At 46.7% G+C, this 20,392-nt stretch overlaps 7 protein-coding genes across 7 annotated transcripts; 3 read left to right on the top strand and 4 right to left on the bottom strand.

Moving 5' to 3' along the window:
* Nucleotides 1-6: 6 nt before the first annotated feature.
* On the top strand, nucleotides 7-1,131 carry V1513DRAFT_443256 (armadillo-type protein). Its single transcript, XM_066897782.1, has 2 exons — nucleotides 7-199; nucleotides 415-1,131. The coding sequence occupies exons 1-2, from the start codon at nucleotides 30-32 to the stop codon at nucleotides 1,034-1,036; spliced, it is 792 nt and encodes a 263-aa protein (XP_066754032.1). The 5' UTR covers nucleotides 7-29; the 3' UTR covers nucleotides 1,037-1,131.
* Nucleotides 1,101-3,776, bottom strand: V1513DRAFT_484463 (major facilitator superfamily domain-containing protein). Its single transcript, XM_066900447.1, has 2 exons — nucleotides 2,841-3,776; nucleotides 1,101-2,785 (listed from the first exon to the last, which is right to left on the bottom strand). The coding sequence occupies exons 1-2, from the start codon at nucleotides 3,340-3,342 to the stop codon at nucleotides 1,590-1,592; spliced, it is 1,698 nt and encodes a 565-aa protein (XP_066754031.1). The 5' UTR covers nucleotides 3,343-3,776; the 3' UTR covers nucleotides 1,101-1,589.
* A 598-nt stretch (nucleotides 3,777-4,374) lies between these two features.
* On the bottom strand, nucleotides 4,375-10,236 carry V1513DRAFT_468733 (uncharacterized protein; the record flags this gene model as incomplete). Its single annotated transcript, XM_066900127.1, has 4 exons — nucleotides 4,375-4,829; nucleotides 4,891-7,432; nucleotides 7,496-8,004; nucleotides 8,055-10,236. The coding sequence occupies 4 exons, from the start codon at nucleotides 10,234-10,236 to the stop codon at nucleotides 4,510-4,512; spliced, it is 5,553 nt and encodes a 1,850-aa protein (XP_066754030.1). The 3' UTR covers nucleotides 4,375-4,509.
* A 90-nt stretch (nucleotides 10,237-10,326) lies between these two features.
* On the top strand, nucleotides 10,327-12,154 carry V1513DRAFT_443248 (uncharacterized protein). The gene is made up of 2 exons (XM_066897781.1): nucleotides 10,327-10,479; nucleotides 10,585-12,154. The coding sequence occupies exon 2, from the start codon at nucleotides 10,772-10,774 to the stop codon at nucleotides 12,065-12,067; it is 1,296 nt and encodes a 431-aa protein (XP_066754029.1). The 5' UTR covers nucleotides 10,327-10,479; nucleotides 10,585-10,771; the 3' UTR covers nucleotides 12,068-12,154.
* Nucleotides 12,085-13,519, bottom strand: V1513DRAFT_443247 (beta-lactamase-like protein). Its single transcript, XM_066897780.1, has 3 exons — nucleotides 13,365-13,519; nucleotides 12,485-13,312; nucleotides 12,085-12,435 (listed from the first exon to the last, which is right to left on the bottom strand). The coding sequence occupies exons 2-3, from the start codon at nucleotides 13,166-13,168 to the stop codon at nucleotides 12,244-12,246; spliced, it is 876 nt and encodes a 291-aa protein (XP_066754028.1). The 5' UTR covers nucleotides 13,169-13,312; nucleotides 13,365-13,519; the 3' UTR covers nucleotides 12,085-12,243.
* Nucleotides 13,520-14,361: 842 nt separating this feature from the next.
* V1513DRAFT_378355 (major facilitator superfamily domain-containing protein) lies at nucleotides 14,362-15,850 on the bottom strand (the record flags this gene model as incomplete). Its single annotated transcript, XM_066894977.1, has 2 exons — nucleotides 14,362-15,542; nucleotides 15,595-15,850. The coding sequence occupies 2 exons, from the start codon at nucleotides 15,848-15,850 to the stop codon at nucleotides 14,362-14,364; spliced, it is 1,437 nt and encodes a 478-aa protein (XP_066754027.1).
* A 2,894-nt stretch (nucleotides 15,851-18,744) lies between these two features.
* V1513DRAFT_458147 (major facilitator superfamily domain-containing protein) lies at nucleotides 18,745-20,224 on the top strand (the record flags this gene model as incomplete). Its single annotated transcript, XM_066899674.1, has 2 exons — nucleotides 18,745-19,329; nucleotides 19,379-20,224. 2 exons carry the CDS (start codon nucleotides 18,745-18,747, stop codon nucleotides 20,222-20,224), a joined length of 1,431 nt encoding a protein of 476 aa, XP_066754026.1.
* Between the last annotated feature and the right edge of the window lie 168 nt (nucleotides 20,225-20,392).

Below are 20,392 nucleotides of genomic sequence, written 5' to 3'. Positions count from 1 at the left end.
GGTTACCTCATATTTACCAAACACAAAAAATGCCATCATCAGCACTTACGCCATCATCCCGGCCTCAAGAGATTGAGGAAATCCTCACTACCCTCTCGCGATACAATCCAGAAACTACCACTGTTCTACAAGAATATGTCGCGACGCAATGCGCGACTGGATCTTATGATCTCATGGCGAACCTGGCCCTGCTGAAATTGTACGTGATTATTCTATTTGTACAAATACTGAGGCAGATGAGTGAAAGGGGTTCTTATGATGAGAATAAATGAATTATATTAGCATGTATTAGTGTAGACGGAATACCGTCGATGGCAGTGTTATTAGCTCTACCTGACTCGAACTCCTTTCGTTCTTGCCTCTGCAGATAACAGCAATTGATCTGTGATCCGACGGCTAATTAGTTGTGTGCAGATACCAGTTCAATCCAGAACTCATGAGAGATGAGACAGTCCTCAATGTCCTTGCCAAGTCGCTGACAGTGTTTCCCCAGCCGGACTTCACGCTGGCTCTCCACCTTCTTCCTCCGTCGCTCCTCCACCAATATAGCACAGCCTCCGCACCAAGCACAATACCACTACCACCAAAGGCCGATACCGATGATCAGCTGTCAAATTCAGTCCATCGGTTGACGTATCTCAACTCCCTCCTCGAACTTGAGGCCTTCCCGGCGTTCTGGCGCATTCTCTCCTCCGATGTCGATGAAGAGTATGCGGACCTAGTTGCTGATGTCACCGGATTCGAGGATGCGATACGGAAAGGCGTAACCAAAGGTGTTATTCTTAGCATGCGAAGCTTTAAAATTGAGACCGCTTTAAGCTGGTGGAACTTCACTAATACGGAAGCGGTGGATCAGTGGGTCGAGAAGGAGATGCCTGGATGGGTCATTGAGGGGGACTGCATTGTTCGGAAAGATGAAGGAGATGCTGCCGCTGCTGCGACCGGTACCATGCAACCGGCACCTGGAAAGATCAAATTTGAGCAGTTCTCAAGGGTTATTAGGCGGGTGTATGAGAACGAACTTTTGCATCATTAGGGTTGAACTTAAAATTTGGCTTTGTTTTCTTGTATTGTTAGTTACGGGAGTGTGCCTTGTATATTTGGTTTGAATTTGCAGTAAATATTATTTTATGTAGTACTTTCCATCTCTCGGCCATGCCGTACACCAATTGCCCTGCTAACTTTTCCGGACTCTGTCAAACAAAGAAAGAATGATTTCTAAACAAATGCTATCAAAACCCTTGGTAAATGGCCTAAGATGCAGCTACGAGCTTCAGAACGAGATACAAGTCAGGATTCCATCCCAATAATAGAATTCCCTAAAATACTCCAAAGCAAAAACAATTATATCATAATTCAATGACAAATTCCCACAACCGATTAATAGAATACAATCCGCATCCAAATTTCGCGTCAGACACACGTGCGGCCTGGAATGAACATTCAGCAACTAGAATCAGCAACATTCGCAATTTTAGACCTCGGAGATGCCTATTGTCGCGTCAGTGGCGATAGACTGTAAAATTTGAGGTTTATTGGGCGTGGTTAATTGCAGCACAATAATGCGATTGCATAGAAGTTGGCTCTGTCTACTCGCGAGCGAGAATCTTTCCGCCAGTAGCTTTGCTCTTTGCAATAACAGCAATCACTGAACCAGCCATCATGACAACACCAGCATAGATCTGCAGGCCGCTGTATTTCGCAGCATTACCCTCCTCGCCGCCGACAATGGCGCCGGCAATGGGCAACCCTGCGAGTGCACCGAAGGCGATAGTCGCGCTTACGGCTCCAACGCGCGTTCCGATCTCTCTAACCGGGGAAATATGAGCGATAAGAGCTGGGTACATCGCCAAAACACCACCGGATGCGAAGCCGTAGGTAGCAGCGACGACAATGACACCGGCCGTCGTTGTCGACAAGTACCAGAAAGGAAAGGCGACAAGACCCGACATGAAGCAAACGAGAATGTAAATGGTAAACTTTCCAGCTTTATCTGACAGCATTCCGGAGAATAAGCGACCAGCGAGGGAACCAGCGTTAAGGTAGGCGACGAGGTGAAATGCAGATGCTAGCGAGAGACCGTTTGCAACAGCATGAGACGCGACAAAAGCGAAAGGAACGAAGAGACCGAAGTACACGATTGTAAGCGAGAGTGTAACAAGAACAAACACCGGATCGCGATAGGGGCGAAGATAAAAGTGAAAAAAACGGTAAGGCTGACGACCGCTTGGGGCGATGCGCGAGGACGTGACAATGGCTGCTGTAAACGAAAATGCGAAAAGCAGTATAGCAACACAATAGACGGCAAGGGCGAAAGATGCTCGAGTCGAAACAGCATCAAACACAAATGGTAGAGCAATGCCACCAAGCGATGCGCCGGAGGCAGCCACACCAAATGCGAGTCCTCGACGCTTACAGAACCAACCAGTGATCGCTGAAGTAGTGGCATAGAAGAGAGCCGACGCGCCAAGGGCCGAGCATACCCCCTGGGCGAGCACAAATTGATAATAGTCGGTGCAGAGTGCGGTCATGCAAACACCAAGAGTAAGTAATAAGCATCCAGGAACGGTGAGCCATCTGGGTCCATACATATCGCAAATTCGTCCACAGAACAATCCGCTGAACGCAAGAATAAAAGACTGCAGTGAACCAATCCATGAAATAGTTGAAGGAGAGAGATCAATGAGCTGATGCGTCTCGTAGTAAGTTTGGAATACGCCAATCACATTCATGTATCCAAACGAACAGAACTGAGCGCAGAAGCCACCAAGAACAGCAAGCCACGCTTCAATGGTTAGTCACCTCATACAATAGATAAATTAGAAGTCATGATGACATACGTCGCAGACCAATGTCGGGGGCATATGCATCTTCGTCAATATTCTCGAAAAAGAATGAATTGACGGTGTTGTATGTGGCCGCACTAGCAGCTGATCGGAAACGAGTGAGGTCGTTGAAGCCGCGTCTGAGTTTAGAGCTGTAGTAACCGTCGACCGCGGTTTGCGCTCGAACAAGCGCGACAGTGCCGTCCTCGTCCTCGTCCTTGTCAACGGGACCAGGAGGGGAGAGAAGCGGTGAAGTGATCGCCGAGAAAGAATGCCTGTGGTTGTAAATGGATGGCACTTTCATAGGGTCGGACGAGGATATGCTGCAGTAATTGTATGCCATGGACGACAGCAGGCCACTCGAAATAGTAACTAAGGTAGGTGCAAAAATACTGAACCGAGGGACTCGCTCGGTGGACGAATTGATGGAGACGAAGAAGAGGACTTTGTATCCGTCAAAAGCAAGCTTTGACAATATCGAGGGGCCCATCTGACTTGTTCGACCGAGCTCTGGCATTGATATCGACGGGTGCGAGTGGGGTTACTCTGTTTACCGTCGGGCGACTGCGACGAGGTCTCCAAGGCGGCCCAACTAAGCCACAGGCGGCCCTCACCGAAGCTCCCATACAAACATTATTCGGGAAAAGATTGTTAAGAAGATTGAAGGTCGCGTGTTAGTTGTCAGCAATGACAATTAGGTCTGTACGCAATATATCTGTTTGCAACGAAACAGCTTCACACTTTATACATATCTTCCTCGCATACAAGGTCAGACACAGATCCTAGATACGATCGACGTCGACCGATGGTCTCGTTCGGTCGTCCGGTTTTGCCCGCATAATCCAGATCAATCGCGAACGCAATACCAAAAGCCAAAATAATATCTCTGCTGTGGCTACGATCCTGTGTTGATGTTTCTACCAATTGAACTAATCCTGAGCCGCACAAACGCAGGTCCCCGAAACTTCGGAGTTGCCCGACGAAGGTTCTTCGCACGCATCTCAGCAAAACAGTGCCGAAAAGTCAAAAAAATTTCCATAGCAATTCAAAGCGCTAAAGCGATTTTCTCTGAATGTATAAAGAAAATACTAATACTCAACTACTGTCTACTGATAGCCGCAGCATATAATGCTTTAAGTCAAGACATCCAAATATCTTTTGTACTTGGGCAGCGCAGTATTCTAAACGCAAAATATACTGGAAACATGCGATGACGTAGTCATCAATTGTATCGACATTGACCTCAAGAATAAACTACTCTAGTCTGAACTCTCAAATAACAAATTAAACCATCCAGAGGGATACACCTGCATTACAGCTAGCCGCGTAAGCAGTGCTAAATAGGGCTGACAGACCTATCACCACAACTGTTGGTATTACTTAAATATCGAAATATTTTGTACAGTACCTGAATAGACCTGAACGTATAGTAACCTAAGAACATGCCAATTTGCAGCGGTTGCAAGTTCATCAATCGTCGTCATAAAAACATATCTAATAATATACAATAGCAAACCTGAAAAACATATATACAGAACTGCATACGCTACTTCTTTACGATGTCCCTAACTAATATGTACACTACGAGACTACTTCCTGCATTGCCACACTCCGCAGAACCCGAATGTCATTAAGCACAACACAAATGCTCAGACCCAACTCTCTCTACAGCTTTCCCACTAAATCACGCCGTGGTAAAGTTATCGTTTGATCCACGAGAGTAATGGTCGCCGACAGCTTGCCGCATTCTCCAGACGCCGACCTTGAGTCTTTCCACTGTCTCCAGAGGCATAAATACCAATGACTTGCCTTGCTGAGACGACTCAGCCTCCGCCAGCGACATCACATTCGACGCTGACTCTCCAGCTGCCCACTGTGGAAGTCCATGAATCGCGACCCGAACATTCCACAAATCATCCGCGCTACCTGGGGCCTCTATAATCCTTGCCAACGTATTGGTGATATCCGCACTCGTCGACTGAATCTGCGGTCGTCGGGCATGCACTATTATCTCATTAATAATCGCAGTCATATCTAACCCATATTGATGAAACTCAAAGCTTACCATCTACTGGGACGATCATAGCTTTCTCGGCTCTATCCATCTCATGCAGTAATGGCGCGTTCAACAATTTCTGGATTGACGACGACACTGATGTCATCGAGGCCGAACTACCGCCCTCTGCATATACTTTGTCCATTTCTTCGCTAGAATTACCAGGCGGTCCGAGACTGCGTAACAATCCTCCGAACGGAACCGACCCATCGGAACTTCGGCGCTGATAGCCCCCGTGCCGGTCTTCCGTGTAGACAGTCAGAGTCTCGCGGAGCGCACGTGCATGTGCTTCATTATTTTGCAAATCTAGCACGACAGGCCAGTGATCTGGAGATGACGTCCTTAGCCAGACAAGAGTCGACAAAGGAGGCAACAAGCATGGAGCAGTAAGCTCCATTGTCTTGACTGTCGTCGCCTCGTTCATTTTATAGCCAATCGTGACTGGCATGACGACGGGTCGCATGGTCTCAATATCGCGAACAACTACACACCGGTTTTGACAGGCCAAAGTCCAGAAATGCCGAAAAGCTTGCAAATGTACTTGATTGTCGAGTACGTCATTCGGAAACTGTGGATACAGTGCAATCACAAGACCAGCGATCGCCAAATGGCTTGGATCTTTCGACGATTTGTGCGTATTTGGCTCGGCAGATGACAGGCCATCTGAGTCAACTGCAGGTGTTGGCATTGGCGACGATGTGTCTAAACTATATTCGCCGCCTCCAACAAACAGGATGCCAAGAGCAAGATGTGTAGCGAGGTGGCTTCCGTACGGCACCGTCGGTTCCACCGTTCCGTGCAGCCGACGCAACCTTCTGAGCACATCAAGGTCGCCTGTTCCGGCCATAACAACGGCGCAAGAAAGCGCTAAGACATTCTGACAGGTTCGCGCAGTTGCTTTCGTCATGCGTTGGTCATGTGTACCTGCGGGAAGAGAACACAAACGGATATATTGATCGAGGTAATATAACAACGTTGCCTTTGCATCAGGGTCAGCTCTGCCGGCGTATTTGACGCCGATCGCAAAACATAACCCACAGACAATATTGAGCAATGGCAGGTCATCGCTGTCAAGAACGATTACGTCTCTTAGATCCGCTCTCGGTCGCAAAAATTCCCGAATGGATGACGAAATCCACTCACGAGTCTTGCCGACAGTGGACCACATGATGAGCCGGCTTGCAAGTGTTCGGAGGAGTAAAAGGTCCGGACGGACGTACTCGAACAACATCTCTGTCTCCGGAACATCGACTTTCTCGGCAACAGCAACATCCTCTGTCTTGAGGTAGATCAGTAGCAGCGCAATTATGCATCCGGCTGCGCTCTTGTCAAGAAGATGATGCTTCTGCGCAGACGCTCCTCCAGCGACCCCACCTCCAGCGACCCCGCCAATCCCCATAACGCTGTTATTACCAGTATTGCCGGTGCTAATTGCTAGTAATCGCTCCATGAGATGTAGGTCACTGAGACTTGCAACGTCTGACCCACAGCCAATGTTAATCAAACCGAGAGCAAATCCAGCTGCAAGGAGATATCCCTCATCACGAAGCAGTTCAGCTCCCTCAGCCGCACAGCCGGGTCCAGCAGCACCATCCGCACCGCCGGACGCATTTCTATTCAAATTTCGCCCAGTTAGTTTTCGTCCACCAAATCCAATGCCAGAAGCATTGAACTGATCGATCTCCGCTATTAAAATCTCACTCATACGACGATGGTGAGAGCCATAGTAAAGTAGTCCGACTCCCATTATGCCCGCGGTCTGCATAGGTCCGGAAATGTTGAGATCTGCAGATCCGGCTGGCAGTAATGCGACAACGTGTACAGAAAGCACTTTCGTCATCTTCGGATTCAATGTGCCAAGATATGAAACTGACATTCCCAGTAGTAGTGCGATCGAAGTTAACGCATGCTTAGGACGGAGATAATTGTAAATATGCCACTCAGCAAGATTTGTCAAGTGACCATTCAATCCAAGGCCAAGTAGAAATCCTGCGTGCTGAGACGAGAGCTCCTGCGGCTTATTGAAAACAATCCACGATCCAGTGATTTCCTTCGCGTCTTTGGAAACACTCAGCCCACTAGCAACTCCGTTGTGAAAAAGTCCCCAAGATATATTGGCCTCGCTCATTAGGTGCTTGTCAACTGTAATGGTGGCCATACTAGGCTTCATCACAATATTGAAGTTCATTTTCGGGATTGGATACTTTTCGGTCAACAAAGGGATCCTAGCGGAATACAGAAATGCACCGCGCCCAACAGGAACTGCAAGCGTTCGCGTACCAATCATTCTAGCCAGTTCCTGCTGAGCTGTATGCATATCTGCTTCATTGAACGATGATGAAAGTTGACTGTATTCAAATTTGCCTGACTGCATCCGAGTTGTTTGCAGCAACTTCTGGACTTCCTGCATCCGTCGATCCTCTCGGAAAATCAGTTTGGATACGGTGGCTCGATCAAGCTCCGAAACACCATCCCATGGTCCCAGGCTATCTGCTTCCGTAAGCACCGACTGGACGATCTGTGATATTTCCCTAGGCTTGTCTCTTGCTGGCTATCAAAAAGTCAGTCGTTGATCTTGCTGAGGCCTACCCGTAATCAGATATTAATAACTTACCAAGTGCCGACTGATCTCAATGTCAGAACCATGATTCCCCAATTCCACCAACTTTTTCAAATCTCGTCTTCCTATAAGCTCCAATGCGTCAACACCCCACTCAGTTGGTGTATGTTCCTGACACCAAATTACAGCTTCTTTGAACACGACCACTATACATTCTGGAAACCGCTCAATCTCGTTCATCAGCGCACGTCCATTACTTTGCGGGGGTTTGGTATTTCGATTTGGAAATGATTGCAGCAAATGCTCGATAATGTTTCGGTATACTGATGTCTTGGGAGAGGTAACAAGGATTGTGCATATTTCAAGCACAAATTTAGACTTCGGGAGAAGGGAGATGAGATGTTTTTTTGACACTGGGGATTGCGCTGCACGGTGCTGGACAATGTCGAATAATGTAGGCATCACCGGTTTTATAAATCCAAGCGGTGATACTAAAGCATCGTAGAGTATCGCAAATATATTCGGCGGACTAGATAGTATCTCTGGGGAAGCAAACCTTGGGACTGTACGAAATGTTAGTTGACGAGAAACTACGGCAATAACCAAATCTTACCTTCATCGTACAACATATTCCAACACGTATATGCCTCTTTCCACTGCTCACTCCATCCAAGCCATCTCACCAGTTGTCCCAGCAGCATATCTAATTTCCCTTTTGCCTCGGCCGCTGCGACATCCAGCTTCAGCTCTTCAGCCAACAAATGCAGTGCGCAAGTCACTACGACTCGATTTCGCGCCCAATTGCTGTTTCCGTTGGCAGACGTATTAAAATCATTAGCTAATGCGATAGCTAGCTCCGCATGCTTTGCAAATGGCCATTTTCGAGGTCCGCGCTCCACCGACAATAATCCAAACCAGGCTTCTGAGTCTGTGAGGTATCGGCTGCCATGATTCTCGAGAGTGTCCTCCATAAGAAATTTGTCATACACATTGGAATATATTGAGTCGTCACTTTGACCCGGCGCGGTGAGACCCGGCCCGATCCAAGCAGCCAGCACTGCGATCACGAAGGCGTCCCACTCATTAACCGATTGATGCAACGATTGCGATGCACTCTGTCGATATAAAGTAGCGGAAAACTTGAAACCAAGCAATACCTGGTGGATAGGGTCGAGCATTGAATTGACGACTTGCAACGATTGCCTAATTGACCTTATCCTCGGTGACAGGACAACTTCAATGCGGGTGAGAGAACCGTCGGCTAGGCGTAATGATACTTGATTTGCCATCCCGTGGACCAGCTCTGTGACATTTTCCGTGATTTGTAGTTGAGGGGAGTACATTCGCAGGAAAGGATCATACAGTCGCATTGCCCCATCTGGAAGTAATAGTAGTGCAAAAGGGTGCCGCAGGCCATCGTCCTCGTCACCGGACATATTAACAGCGTCCCGGGCCGGGATCTTTATGGAATCCTCAAATCTCAGGTGCTTACCCTCCAAGCTAAACAAAAAGATTATGACATAGCATTCATCTTTATTAACAAATCCTAGTGCTTGGCTTTTTCTCTCAAAGTCGACGAGATGAAAGCATTTAAAATCACTTCTGGTGCTACTGAAAGCAAAAGACTCGATGTGAGAAAACTCTACCTCCCTCTTTAGGCTTTCGACATCGTACCACCATGACAAAAACGGTATGTTCACTGGTCCGGAAATTCCGGACAAGCTGCCCATCATTTCTGACGCTTCCACCCCCGCACCGCCCATTCGGTCAATTGTAAGCGAAATGTCCGTCCGAGATGTCGACGCACGTCGGTTTTCCATGGGTGACATGTCAGGCGCAGTAGACGTGTCCTCTGTCATAGAATGTAGCATTGACGAGCGACGCCGAGACATGGTGCGACGGCGCGTGGGCGCATTTCCATCTGTGTTCAAGTACCGGAACTGATAAATATTAATCATTTTGGTTGATGAATCGAATGTAGCGGCCAGTAATGCTTGCTGCGCACCTTTTGGCGTCCGTTCCGACAAGACAACAAGTTCCTCAAATTGTGAGAACGAAGCTCCGACGGCGGAAAATGAGTCTACAGTCGTATTTCTTGTAGACGATTTTATTACCAATCCCAACTCTGCCATGGGATCCACCAGCGAGAAAAATCGTGGTAGGGCCGGCGTGCTAGGCGCCAACAGATCTAACTGATCCAGATCTAGCCGTGGCCTTGACGTTTGTGATCCTCCATCTGCAGTAGAATCTCTCTCCAGCACTAATCCTCTATCTGTGGCGAAGACTCTTTTCACTGCAAAAGGAACCTTGACGACGTAACGCGCGCCGCTAAGGAAAAAAATATGAGCAAATTCGGTCAGGAAAATGACGATTGCTCGCTTTCTGTCTGCTTGTTTACCCTTGGCTGATAACCCACTATCTTTCAATAAGCCATACAGTTTCCCAGACTTCCTTCTAGCACCATCAGTTGCTGTGGAAGCTGCAAAATCGTCCAGCGACCGCGGGGACGGGTCCTCGAAATGTGTAAACAACGCGTGAGTGACAGTGTCGTTCGGGAACCCGAACTTCCTCCGCAACTCGCCGCTCTCGTACCACATCACAAAATGGTCCGTGACAACTAACTCCTCATCTGGCGATGTGGTATGCCATTTACAGGTTTGCTCTGTAACTTTGGGATCATTCGTGATTGTTGCGGGGACAGGCACCGTGTGTTTGCCAATGTTGACTGCTGAGAGGTAGACTCCGGGGGTTTGGCGCGATTCACCGCTCAACGGAAGAGCTGAGGGAGCCGACATGCCTCGCTAAGTAGTATCAATGATATTGGCTATTATATGTGCTGCATCGCCGTGTTGTTGCGGTTTACCAGAAAATGTAAGCATCGCAAAGTTTCGAGTTGAGTTGTTTGAGCATTGGGATTACAATGTGGGAGAGACGAAGCGGTCCATGATTTGCAACATTAGCTTAGCGCAGCTTAATTATTGAAGCCAACTGTAAAGCAGTGCAAATGTCACTTAGTTTGAGGACTAATGAAAAAATAGGTAACTATTGTTCCTTACATTTTTACAGCTGGCTTCATTTGAATTTTAAATTTGGAGAATTTGGCGCTATTCCTCAAATAGATAGACACTAACTATATCTGTGAGTTGTCAAACACAAATAGGGGTGGCACACAGACCTGCAGCCTGCCTACAAAACGAACATCTACAAGATTGTTCACGGGTCCTAGCAAGAAAGACAATTATCCCTAGCAAGAAAGACAATTATATTTCGTACTTTGCTGTGATCCAAGTTGTCTAATATTGTCAATGGTCTTTATGTCGCCATTCGACCATGGCTACTGCAGCACCGGCAAGCAGTGGGCAACTCGTGTCGTCATTGACTAATTGGATATCCGCCGATTTCCACTTTCTTATAACCGCGGTCCTGCAAGCGCGAGCAACACTCCAACCGGGTGAATCCAGTTCCGATTTCTGGCAGCACGTCCTGACCGTGTTCGCGCGTCTCGGCAACGGGCATGGACGTCCGCAGGAGATCGTCAACTTAGGAAAGAAGGAATTAAGACGGATATTTTATGATTGTATGAAATCTGCGCGACAAGTGAACGAGTACGAAAAATGGAGATCTAGTGTTGCTGGGACTGCTCCTCCATATTGGTGGGATCTGGATATTAGCACGCGACAAAAATTTCTGAGAGGTGGGCCTCTCCTGAGTAAAAATGTTGTTGACAGATTACTGGATTACTTTCAGCGATATGCGCAATCCTCTGTGGCCAAAACCCGCGGAGAAGTCGTTCAAGACAATAAGTCTTCAATTGACGCCAGAGCTCAGGATCTACCTCAGCAAACCTCAGTTGCGAATCCAACGGTTCCCTCGTCGACAAATAGGACGAAAGATATTGTGCAGCCTGTGTTAGAATCTGCAAGTCAATCTACAGGGGAGGTTGTACCTGACCAGACTATACGGAGGGGTTCGATCCAGGACCCTACTCCACCGTCTGACGTGGACGAAAGACCTATGACTAAACGCTCTAGGCTCGATGTGGCGAGTAAGGACACGATGAGCTCGCAATTATCCCTCGTTCAATCTGCAGAAATTGTTACATTGCCTCTAGAGCCAAGTAGCAATGTTGTTGAGGTCAGTACTATGCAGTCAACAGCGTCGCCTACTCGGGCTCGGTCTGCTTCCATGGTGCATCAAGAAATTGCTGCGCCGATGGATCTCGGAGCGACGGCCATACAAGAACCTATTTATCGCACGGCTAGTCCATTGCAACCGGTTGAATTGACCTCGCCCTCATCGGGTCTGTCGAACAGAAGTGCATCTCAAATACCTGTACCAACAGTGCTGAAAGCATCGGGTGCGCCACCCGGTGGACTGACAGAGGCATATCTTGACATTCGGCGCAGAGATCTCGCCTTACGACGTAGTCATCAAGACAGATTGCTGCAAAGCTTACAATATGTTATTGCTGACAATCAAATCGATCCCGGTACTCTCGGATTAAGCTTACAGGCATGGATGGCGTACGCAAGGGCAGTGTGGGCTGCGGGAGAAGAGCAAGAGGGTCAGGACGAGGAAGAATTTGTAAAGAAGCTACTGGCTGAAGATGAAGATGGGAGATCATAATGTATTTTAATAACCTTATTGCTTGGCGCATGGCTAAGTACAAGTTAGCATATATTACGGTGTACGTTGGGAAATTTTCATGCATACTATATTACGTTCTCGCTCGTAGTAATCGTTCTGCATATTACTGACTATATACAGCCTACCTAACTGCTACGAAAATTTGACATCTTACTTTACAAAGCGACATCAAGCATGGCGTGTTGAGTGTACCCCATGGCACGCACAATGATCTTTGCGCTCTCTAATACCCTCTCTTTTGCCCTCGGCATGACGACACGACCCCACCAGCCTGAATGAACCCTGTCAAACTCCAAGTCTTTGATGGCATTCCAGATACCAAGAATTGAGTCGGGATCTAGAGGAATCTAGTTGACATTAGTGATACCCTTTCCATACATAATTATTAAGCCTTACCATATTTGGATAGCTCCACATGAACGTGAAGCTGGTAGTTCCTGGTAGCCGCACACGATCGCCGAGACCACTGAAAACCACCGCAATCGAGTCTGCTACCAGCAAATGCATGTCCTTCCAAGCAAGCACAAGAGAACCCGGGAAGTGTCCACCGACTTTCACGACTTCCACATCCACAGCAAGCTTCAGGTTCTTGTCATCAAAGAAATGCTGGACACTAGGTTCCAGTCGCATGACCCATTCCTTGTCCACTGCAGCAAGATACACAGGGCAGTTAAATGCTTGGGCCCATTCAACATGACTAGAGTAAAAGTGAGGATGGGAGATCACAATTGCACTGATCCCGCCCAATGCCTTGACACGTTCGATGGTATCGTCGTCGATAAAAGTGATGCAATCCCAGAGGATGTTTTTGCCTTCCGATGACTTCACCAGCATCGCACGCTGACCTATCGCAATCTGCGGGACTGTGAAAATGCTGTACATATCGGGGTCTTCTGGGTCCTGCATGATTTCATTCTTATATTGGTCGGACTCGCGGAGTTTGCGTAGCGTCGTCCATGACTGCCCCGCTGCGGGGACATATTGTCGCGGATCGTCGCAAATAGGACATGTAGTTGGAGGCGTTAGTATGCCAAACTGTGCACCGCATGTAACGCAGACTGGAAGGTCACTTGAGGACATATTGTTGGGGTAGAATTGAGCTTGGTTGCTAGTAGCGAAGGGGATTAAGAGTCTTTAAATATAAAATATATGAGAGATCTCCCAGAAAGTTTCTGGATTGCCTATGCTAAACTTATTTCTTATGCATCTGGACAAATTTCTTTACTAGATGGGCTTAGTGTCTCCAGTCCTCATTGTCAAGATCCTTGATGCTTACCTGCTTCAATCCATAATGCACAAGTTGGTAGGTGGGGTAGCTCATCGCAACTGCGTCATCGACGCAATTATGCAATCTTGCATTAAAGGTGCATCGCGGCTTGGCCAGAACTTCTATATACCAGCCGAACGACAGACTTGTTTTTGCTGAGGTTTGGCCGCATTTTTATGACTTGATTATTCACACTAAACTGCTTAACCGATTTCTAGAATTGTCATTAATTCAAGCAACTTGGCGACTATCCGAAACTCAGAATTGAGACACTCCAGCTTATTTCCAAGTACAGAGTTGGTAACTTATTGAATTTCAATATACTACAGAAGCCAACACTACCAACGCAGGCGCTCGTGATCAAAGATAGCTTTAGCAGGATAATCCACTCTAGAATCTCAGTTTCTCTGACGAAATCAAGAATGACGAAAGCGAAAGAGAAATACCACTGTACTTCTTACAACAAGCCAAGCTAGACAGGTAGATAACAATAAAGACACATACGTCTTAAGCCGACATCTGGAAGATAGTCATTACTCAAACGGTCAATCTGATTTTTTTTTATTTTATTGTAAAACTTGAACAGAACCGAAACAAATATAGTAAAGTAATAACAGAATTTTCAAGGGGCACGTTTGTTAATGTTATCGTCCGGTTATATCAAGCCAAAGTTAGATTTATCAACGACGTCAACAATGCAGGTCGAAATCCCCAAAATATCACAAAATCAAGTTCAAAAATGACGACGTGTGAATAAGACATATATCATCCACATCTAACAAACCTAGCGCTAGCTATCAACGTGATACCAGATGGCAGTAATCTTGGAGGGATGTATCTCAAATCTGAAATCACGGACAACTCAACAACACAAGCAGGCTCGAAGTAGTCCAGAATCTCGAATCCTCTGATCTCACCACTTCTGTTGCAGATCGCAAATCATGAGCGCCCAGTAAAGTCGTATACCAACGGCTACGGCAATATATATTCTTAAATGACTTCATCCTCACTCACTCTCCTGTGGCTGATCCTTGGGAATCTTGAGATTGACGGTAGCAGCGACAATCGCACCGGCAATTAAGACAACTCCAGCGTATATCTTCATATTGTCATAGTTTTCATCAGTGCCAACAAAGGCACCAGCGATTGGCAGCGACACTAGTGTCGCGAATGCAATAGTACCATTAACTGCACCAAGGCGGGTCCCGATCTCTTGAACAGGAGAGATTTGAGCGACCAAAGTCGAGAACATGGCTAAGATACCCCCAGTGAAGAAGCCATAGGCGACAGCAACGATAGTGATGGTGACTTCTGAGTGGGAAAAGTACCAAAATGGAGCAGAGACAAGACCGGAAAGAAGAGTGATAGTCGAAAATAATGTGAACTTGTTCATCTTATCCGAGAGCAATCCGAGCAAGACACGACCAAAGAATGACCCGACATTAAAGTACGCGATTATTTGGAAAGAGTGTGCAGGTGAGATGCCTTCAGCAATGGCCGACGACGCAAAATACGCCATAGGCACAAAAAGTCCAAGGTAAATCAAGAACATAGAGGCGGTGTAGATCGAAAAAACTGGCTCTAAGAACGGTCGCAAGTAGAAATTGACAAACCCATAGGGCTGCTTCCCAGTTGGTTGAATTCGAGATGATGTCGCGATGGTAGCGATGATGGACATTACACACAGAACAGCCGCCATTGCGTATACCGCAGCCTGGAACGACTTGCGAGAAAGATTCTCAAAGATCAACGACAAACAGATACCACCGATAGATGCACCGGACGCAGCAACACCAAAAGCGAGACCTCGACGTGCTGAGAACCAGCCTGAAATCGCAGCTGTGGTGCCATAGAATAAACCCGCAGCACCAAGTGAGGCACATATACCCTGAGCAAGCATAAACTGGTAATATTCCTTGCAGAAGGCAATGCTGAGCATACCCACCGTAATAAAAATACAACCGCCAGCTGTGACCGATCTTGGGCCATACATGTCAGAGATGCGTCCGCAGAAAAGACCAGAGAACGAGAACATGAAAGACTGGATTGATCCGATCCATGAGATGGTCGACGGAGAGAGGCCAGCGAGCTGATTGTGCTGATAATATGCAATGAAGATACCAACTACGTTCATGAACCCGAACGAACAAAACTGACCACAAAAGCCAGCAAGGACAGTAAGCCATGCTGGACTGTTTTTAGTAGACATAAAGCAAATAAGGCGGACAGTGACACATACGCCTGAATCCAACATCTGGGCGGTTCTTGTCAGAACGGTCGATCTGAAAGGTATCGTAGGATGTGTGTTGATAGCATTCAAGCTCCTGCGACATATCGCATTTCTCGTACATGGCCGGCCGCGGAAGCGCAGGATCGATATGGAGAGACATGGAAGACGCAGGTGAACGAGGCAAAGCGGTCAAAGAATTGCTGTGACTAGACATTGGATGTAGGGTAGCTTTCTCTGGAAATGCGGTTTGATTGTCGTCGGACATAGTGCGTTCGAGACGATTGCGATGTGTGTAGAGAATAGTAGAGTGGAATTAGGCAGCATATTTATTGAACAGGTTGAGGAACGCAGAATGTAAGTCAGAACCAGCAGGCCACAGGAGCAGAGGGTAATAGATAGGCGCTAGAGCCAATGTTTGATATTCATCCTATCGCTTCTATTTGGAATTAGTAAGGCAGTCTGGACTCTTTACAATTGCAAACCACATTTCCGCCGGCTGCGAGCCTGGGGCCCTGCGGGGATCGATGAATGATAAACAGGGGTTGCAGGACGCGTAAGTCCTGCGTGCTACTGCCTGCATTGTCCGTGGCATTCATTATTCATTAAGCGAGAATTCAAAACTGACAAAGTGGAGTGGGCCATGAGGCAGGCATTTTGGTGGATGATTGCTGGGCGAATTCACAGCAGTAGCGAAGATGATGTCATTGTTACTCTTTGGATCGGTTCCTACGGCCAAACTCAAGTTTTCCCACCTTCGGCTAAAGCCAAATTCTACCTCCATATTAAAACTCTAAATGTGTGGTAGACTTTAAATGGAGCCGCAGAGTTAACTGAATATGGCTAAGTTTTGATGTCAAAATAATAATGCCATTGGGCCGACGGGCTCACTGAACTGGAATGCCTCGACCACAGAACCACTTTGCACAGAATGCCTACGTCATCCATATCAGTCCCGATATGGTTCTACTATCCGGACCATCTTTTAGAAAACGAATAAGCAATTGCAGATATGTCACTGCTCGTTTCCACAAGCACCCATTGCGTCACCTGAATTTCGCTATTTCCACTGTCTTTCAGTGCATCATTTGCCCACCGATAAGATATTCTGTATATGTCATCCATCAACAACATCGACATCAACATCAACATTGTCTGCCTTCATAGAATGCCTCCGCAGCGCCAGTAGATTTCTTCCTATATTAAACAATTCTCTCCACTGTAACCATGCCCTCTTCATATCTGTGGCAGGGAGATGTCATGAAAAGTATGAGAAACAATCGAAGAATTGGCAACAGTTAACATCGGGAATATTAGCGAGACTGATTCTGAAAAGTTAGACAAGAATTTGCAAAGAATTGAGAATTAGGAAGTAGTTCGTTGGTTTCCAAATGATGACGTACTAACCTATCTGAGCAGAGCACTGGGCTCCTATAAGAAGCCTACTAACTCATTTAAATAGCATCAGCTTACTTCACGTGAATTTTTGGCGGATATCTGCGCGGACACAAATATCTTTTCGGGATCGACATTATTCGACCTAATCCCTATTTGTCGTATACGAGTATCGAATATTATGTGTTTTTCAAGAGCCAATCGAATACGAATATGTGCAAAACTGCCGATACTACGTATCCGCAACAAGTGACGTTCAAAGTTTATATTTCATAAAATGGGATATTCATGCAATTCAGATGCGCTAGTCCCTTTTTATGGGACACCTACAAAAGTTCCAGCATAATTTCCCGAGTGGAAATATGAACCGCGCTACGCTGAAGACGCTTCAACTGGATCTATTCGAAGTGCCAGTCCAAAGCATGGTCGATGCGGCCAACCATTGACGTAGGAATCAATAACACCAATACTACGCCATTATTTAATTTTAGTGCACCAATTTCACGTTTAAACATCCCCATAGCACCTCCGTCGTATGCAATTTGCTCCAGCCTTCATACCGTATGCTATGGGGATACCAGGCTGTGAGCCGGCTCCATTCCATTCAGGGACTTGCCATTGGACAATAGTTAGACTCAAATCCTGTGCTGAAGCCAAGCCAGTATGTGCCTCATAATGTTTAAGGTGTGGCGTTGGATTGCGTTTTGTGGACCAAGGCATGCTCTATGACGGAATTTGACGGTTTCGTTTCATGGTATAAATCAACTTACAAGAGAATTGAGAGGCTTTATTGATATTAGCTCGCAGGCAGCCAGTCCATCAAAATTGGACCGTTATCAGTTACCCTACTTGAGTCACGCAAAGGTATTAGTACATATACGCCTATCGTACTGCTGATTTGATTTAAGTGTGCCGGCGACGTTACTTACGACAGGGAGATTATAGACACATATTGAAGATTTATATCTAACTAATGCTTTGGACCAATCACACAGCCTAAATTAGAAATATGAGGTTGGTCCAGTTGCGCCTTCGGCGTCCTTTTTATGAGCTTGTTGGTCTATGCGGGCCGAATGGCTTGCACGCCACAATCTCCGACTTTTATCCGGGCTACCATGGATCAATTTCATTAGCTGTTGAGAAGTTACACTATAACTTGATACTGATAATTCCTGTCTATTCAGTTGCAACAGACGACCGTCCCTCAATGAAGGAATAATGAACACCGTCATTGGTAGTTGTCGTGGAACGACACGCCGCGAAAAAGGTTGTCACGACTAATGAGCAAAGTCCAATTTTTGAATTTGTATTCATGAGATGACTCAAACTAGCTGGGCAAGTAGTATCCGCTGTTCTTTTCAGTATAAAGTCAAAGTACATTTTGGGCCCGCGCTATCAATGCACGGCATCCTAATAATTAAGTCACGACTTTCCTGTCTATTCTGTGCAGCTGTACTCGCTCACATACCATGTATAGGCGAGCAGCAGTTAAGTCCGTTGCAGACGTCACTTCCACGCTAATCTGCTCGGCTCCCTACTCTGATAAGCTTCGCATGTCAACTGGCAAAATGGACCATTATAAAGACATACTTTGCGTCGCCCAATTTCTCATTCCTCAACAGAACAGCAGAGCATTCACAGACAGTCGCCCTTCTCGGTTCCTATATCAATATGTCATCTATCGACGAGAAGACGTCCAGCGAGGCTGCTGGATCCGCTTCCTACCCTGCTCCGGTCGCCGGCGCTGTTGTAGCCACTAAGCCTGACATGGCGCTGCAGTTCCTGATTGACGCGAAGAACGACAGTGTTGATACCTCTTCTGTTGACGAGCGCAAGCTAAGGCGGAAAATCGATCTCCGACTGATGCCAATACTCTGCACAATTTATTTCCTTCAGTATCTCGACAAAACCCTGCTCAATTATGCTGCCGTTATGGGTATCCGCAAGAACCTGACAAGTAACCAGTATTCAAACTTGGGAACAATTTTTTATGTTGGCTACATTGTGTCAGAACCTATCACGTCATACCTGATGCAGCGATTTCCTCTTGGCAAGTATTTGGGTATCAAAGTTACCCTTTGGGGTATTGTTGTCGCTTGTCACGCTGGCTGCAACACTTACGCGCCTTTAATGGTTATTCGTGTTCTGCTGGGCGTATTTGAGGCTTGCGTTGCTCCTGCTTTGGTGCTGATCACTGGTATGTGGTGGACTAAACCTGAGCAGTCGCGTCGTACTGGTCTGTGGTACATGCAGATTGGTGTTGCCCAGATTGTCGGCTCCGCAATCTCCTATGGATTCCAGCATGTCAATTCCACTAAGATTGCCAACTGGCAGATTCTCTTCGTATTCATGGTAAGTACTCAGTTGCACTTTATACAAGAATGAACGCTAAATGGAGCAGGGCAGTTTCACCGTTCTAATTGGTCTTGCAACCATCGTCTTGCTTCCCGACAATCCCATGTCGGCCCGATTTCTTTCTCGCAGTGAAAAGGTCCTTTCCATCGAGCATGTCCGCAAGAACCAAACTGGTATTGAGAACAAGAACTTCAAGTGGTCACATGTCCGCGAGCTTCTGTTCAAGGATATCCTCACGTGGCCATTATTCTTCATCACTGTCCTTGCCATGATCGACAATGGTGCTGTCTCAAACTTCTCGTCCATTATTATCAGCACATTCGGCTACTCAAACGAACGAACGACCATCATCCAGATGCCTTCCGGCGCGGTGTCCATCGTTGCGACCGTGTTTGCAACCTACCTTGCCGCGGCTGTCGGCGAACGCGCCCTTTTCGTCGCTATTATCACTGTGCCATCTGTCGTTGGAGCCGGTCTTGTTTTGGGTCTCCCTGCGCACCTCAAAGTTGGCAAGCTTTTCGGCGTATACCTTCTCAATTTTTGCCCAGCAATGTTACCCATCATTTATTCGTGGGGCGCTGCCAACACCGCCGGCTACACCAAGCGCACCATGCGCAATGCACTCACTCTTGTGGCATTCTGTATCGGCAACATCATCGGCCCTCAAATGTTTAAGTCCAATGACGCACCAAAATACAACCCCGCGAAGATCGCGCTAATTGTTACGATGTCTCTTGTTGTAGTCTTCGCAATCGGGCTGAGACAGTTGGTGCTATGGGAGAATGCGAAACGTGACAAGGAGATTGCCAAGATTGTATCTGAAAACATTGAGAATATCGAGTTTATGGACCTGACTGATATTGAGAATAGAGAGTTTAGATATTCGCATTAATTGCTTGCTGGTTGTAGATTATATTTTCAATTATATTTGGAAATCAATTATCATGTAAATAACCCGAGTTTCGTTGGAAATTCTGTCATTATCAGTATGTTTGTTTTCCATCATAATTTTAGACGAGCTGCAGTTGCAAATTGAGACACTTGTAAACACTGACGCGTC

Source organism: Lipomyces chichibuensis, assembly GCF_038497645.1.
Source record: "Lipomyces chichibuensis strain CBS 12929 unplaced genomic scaffold V1513scaffold_12, whole genome shotgun sequence".
In the NCBI taxonomy this organism is placed as follows: domain Eukaryota; kingdom Fungi; phylum Ascomycota; class Lipomycetes; order Lipomycetales; family Lipomycetaceae; genus Lipomyces; species Lipomyces chichibuensis.
The sequence above is the reverse complement of the archived record's forward strand: the minus strand, read 5'-3'. Positions and strand labels throughout refer to the sequence as shown.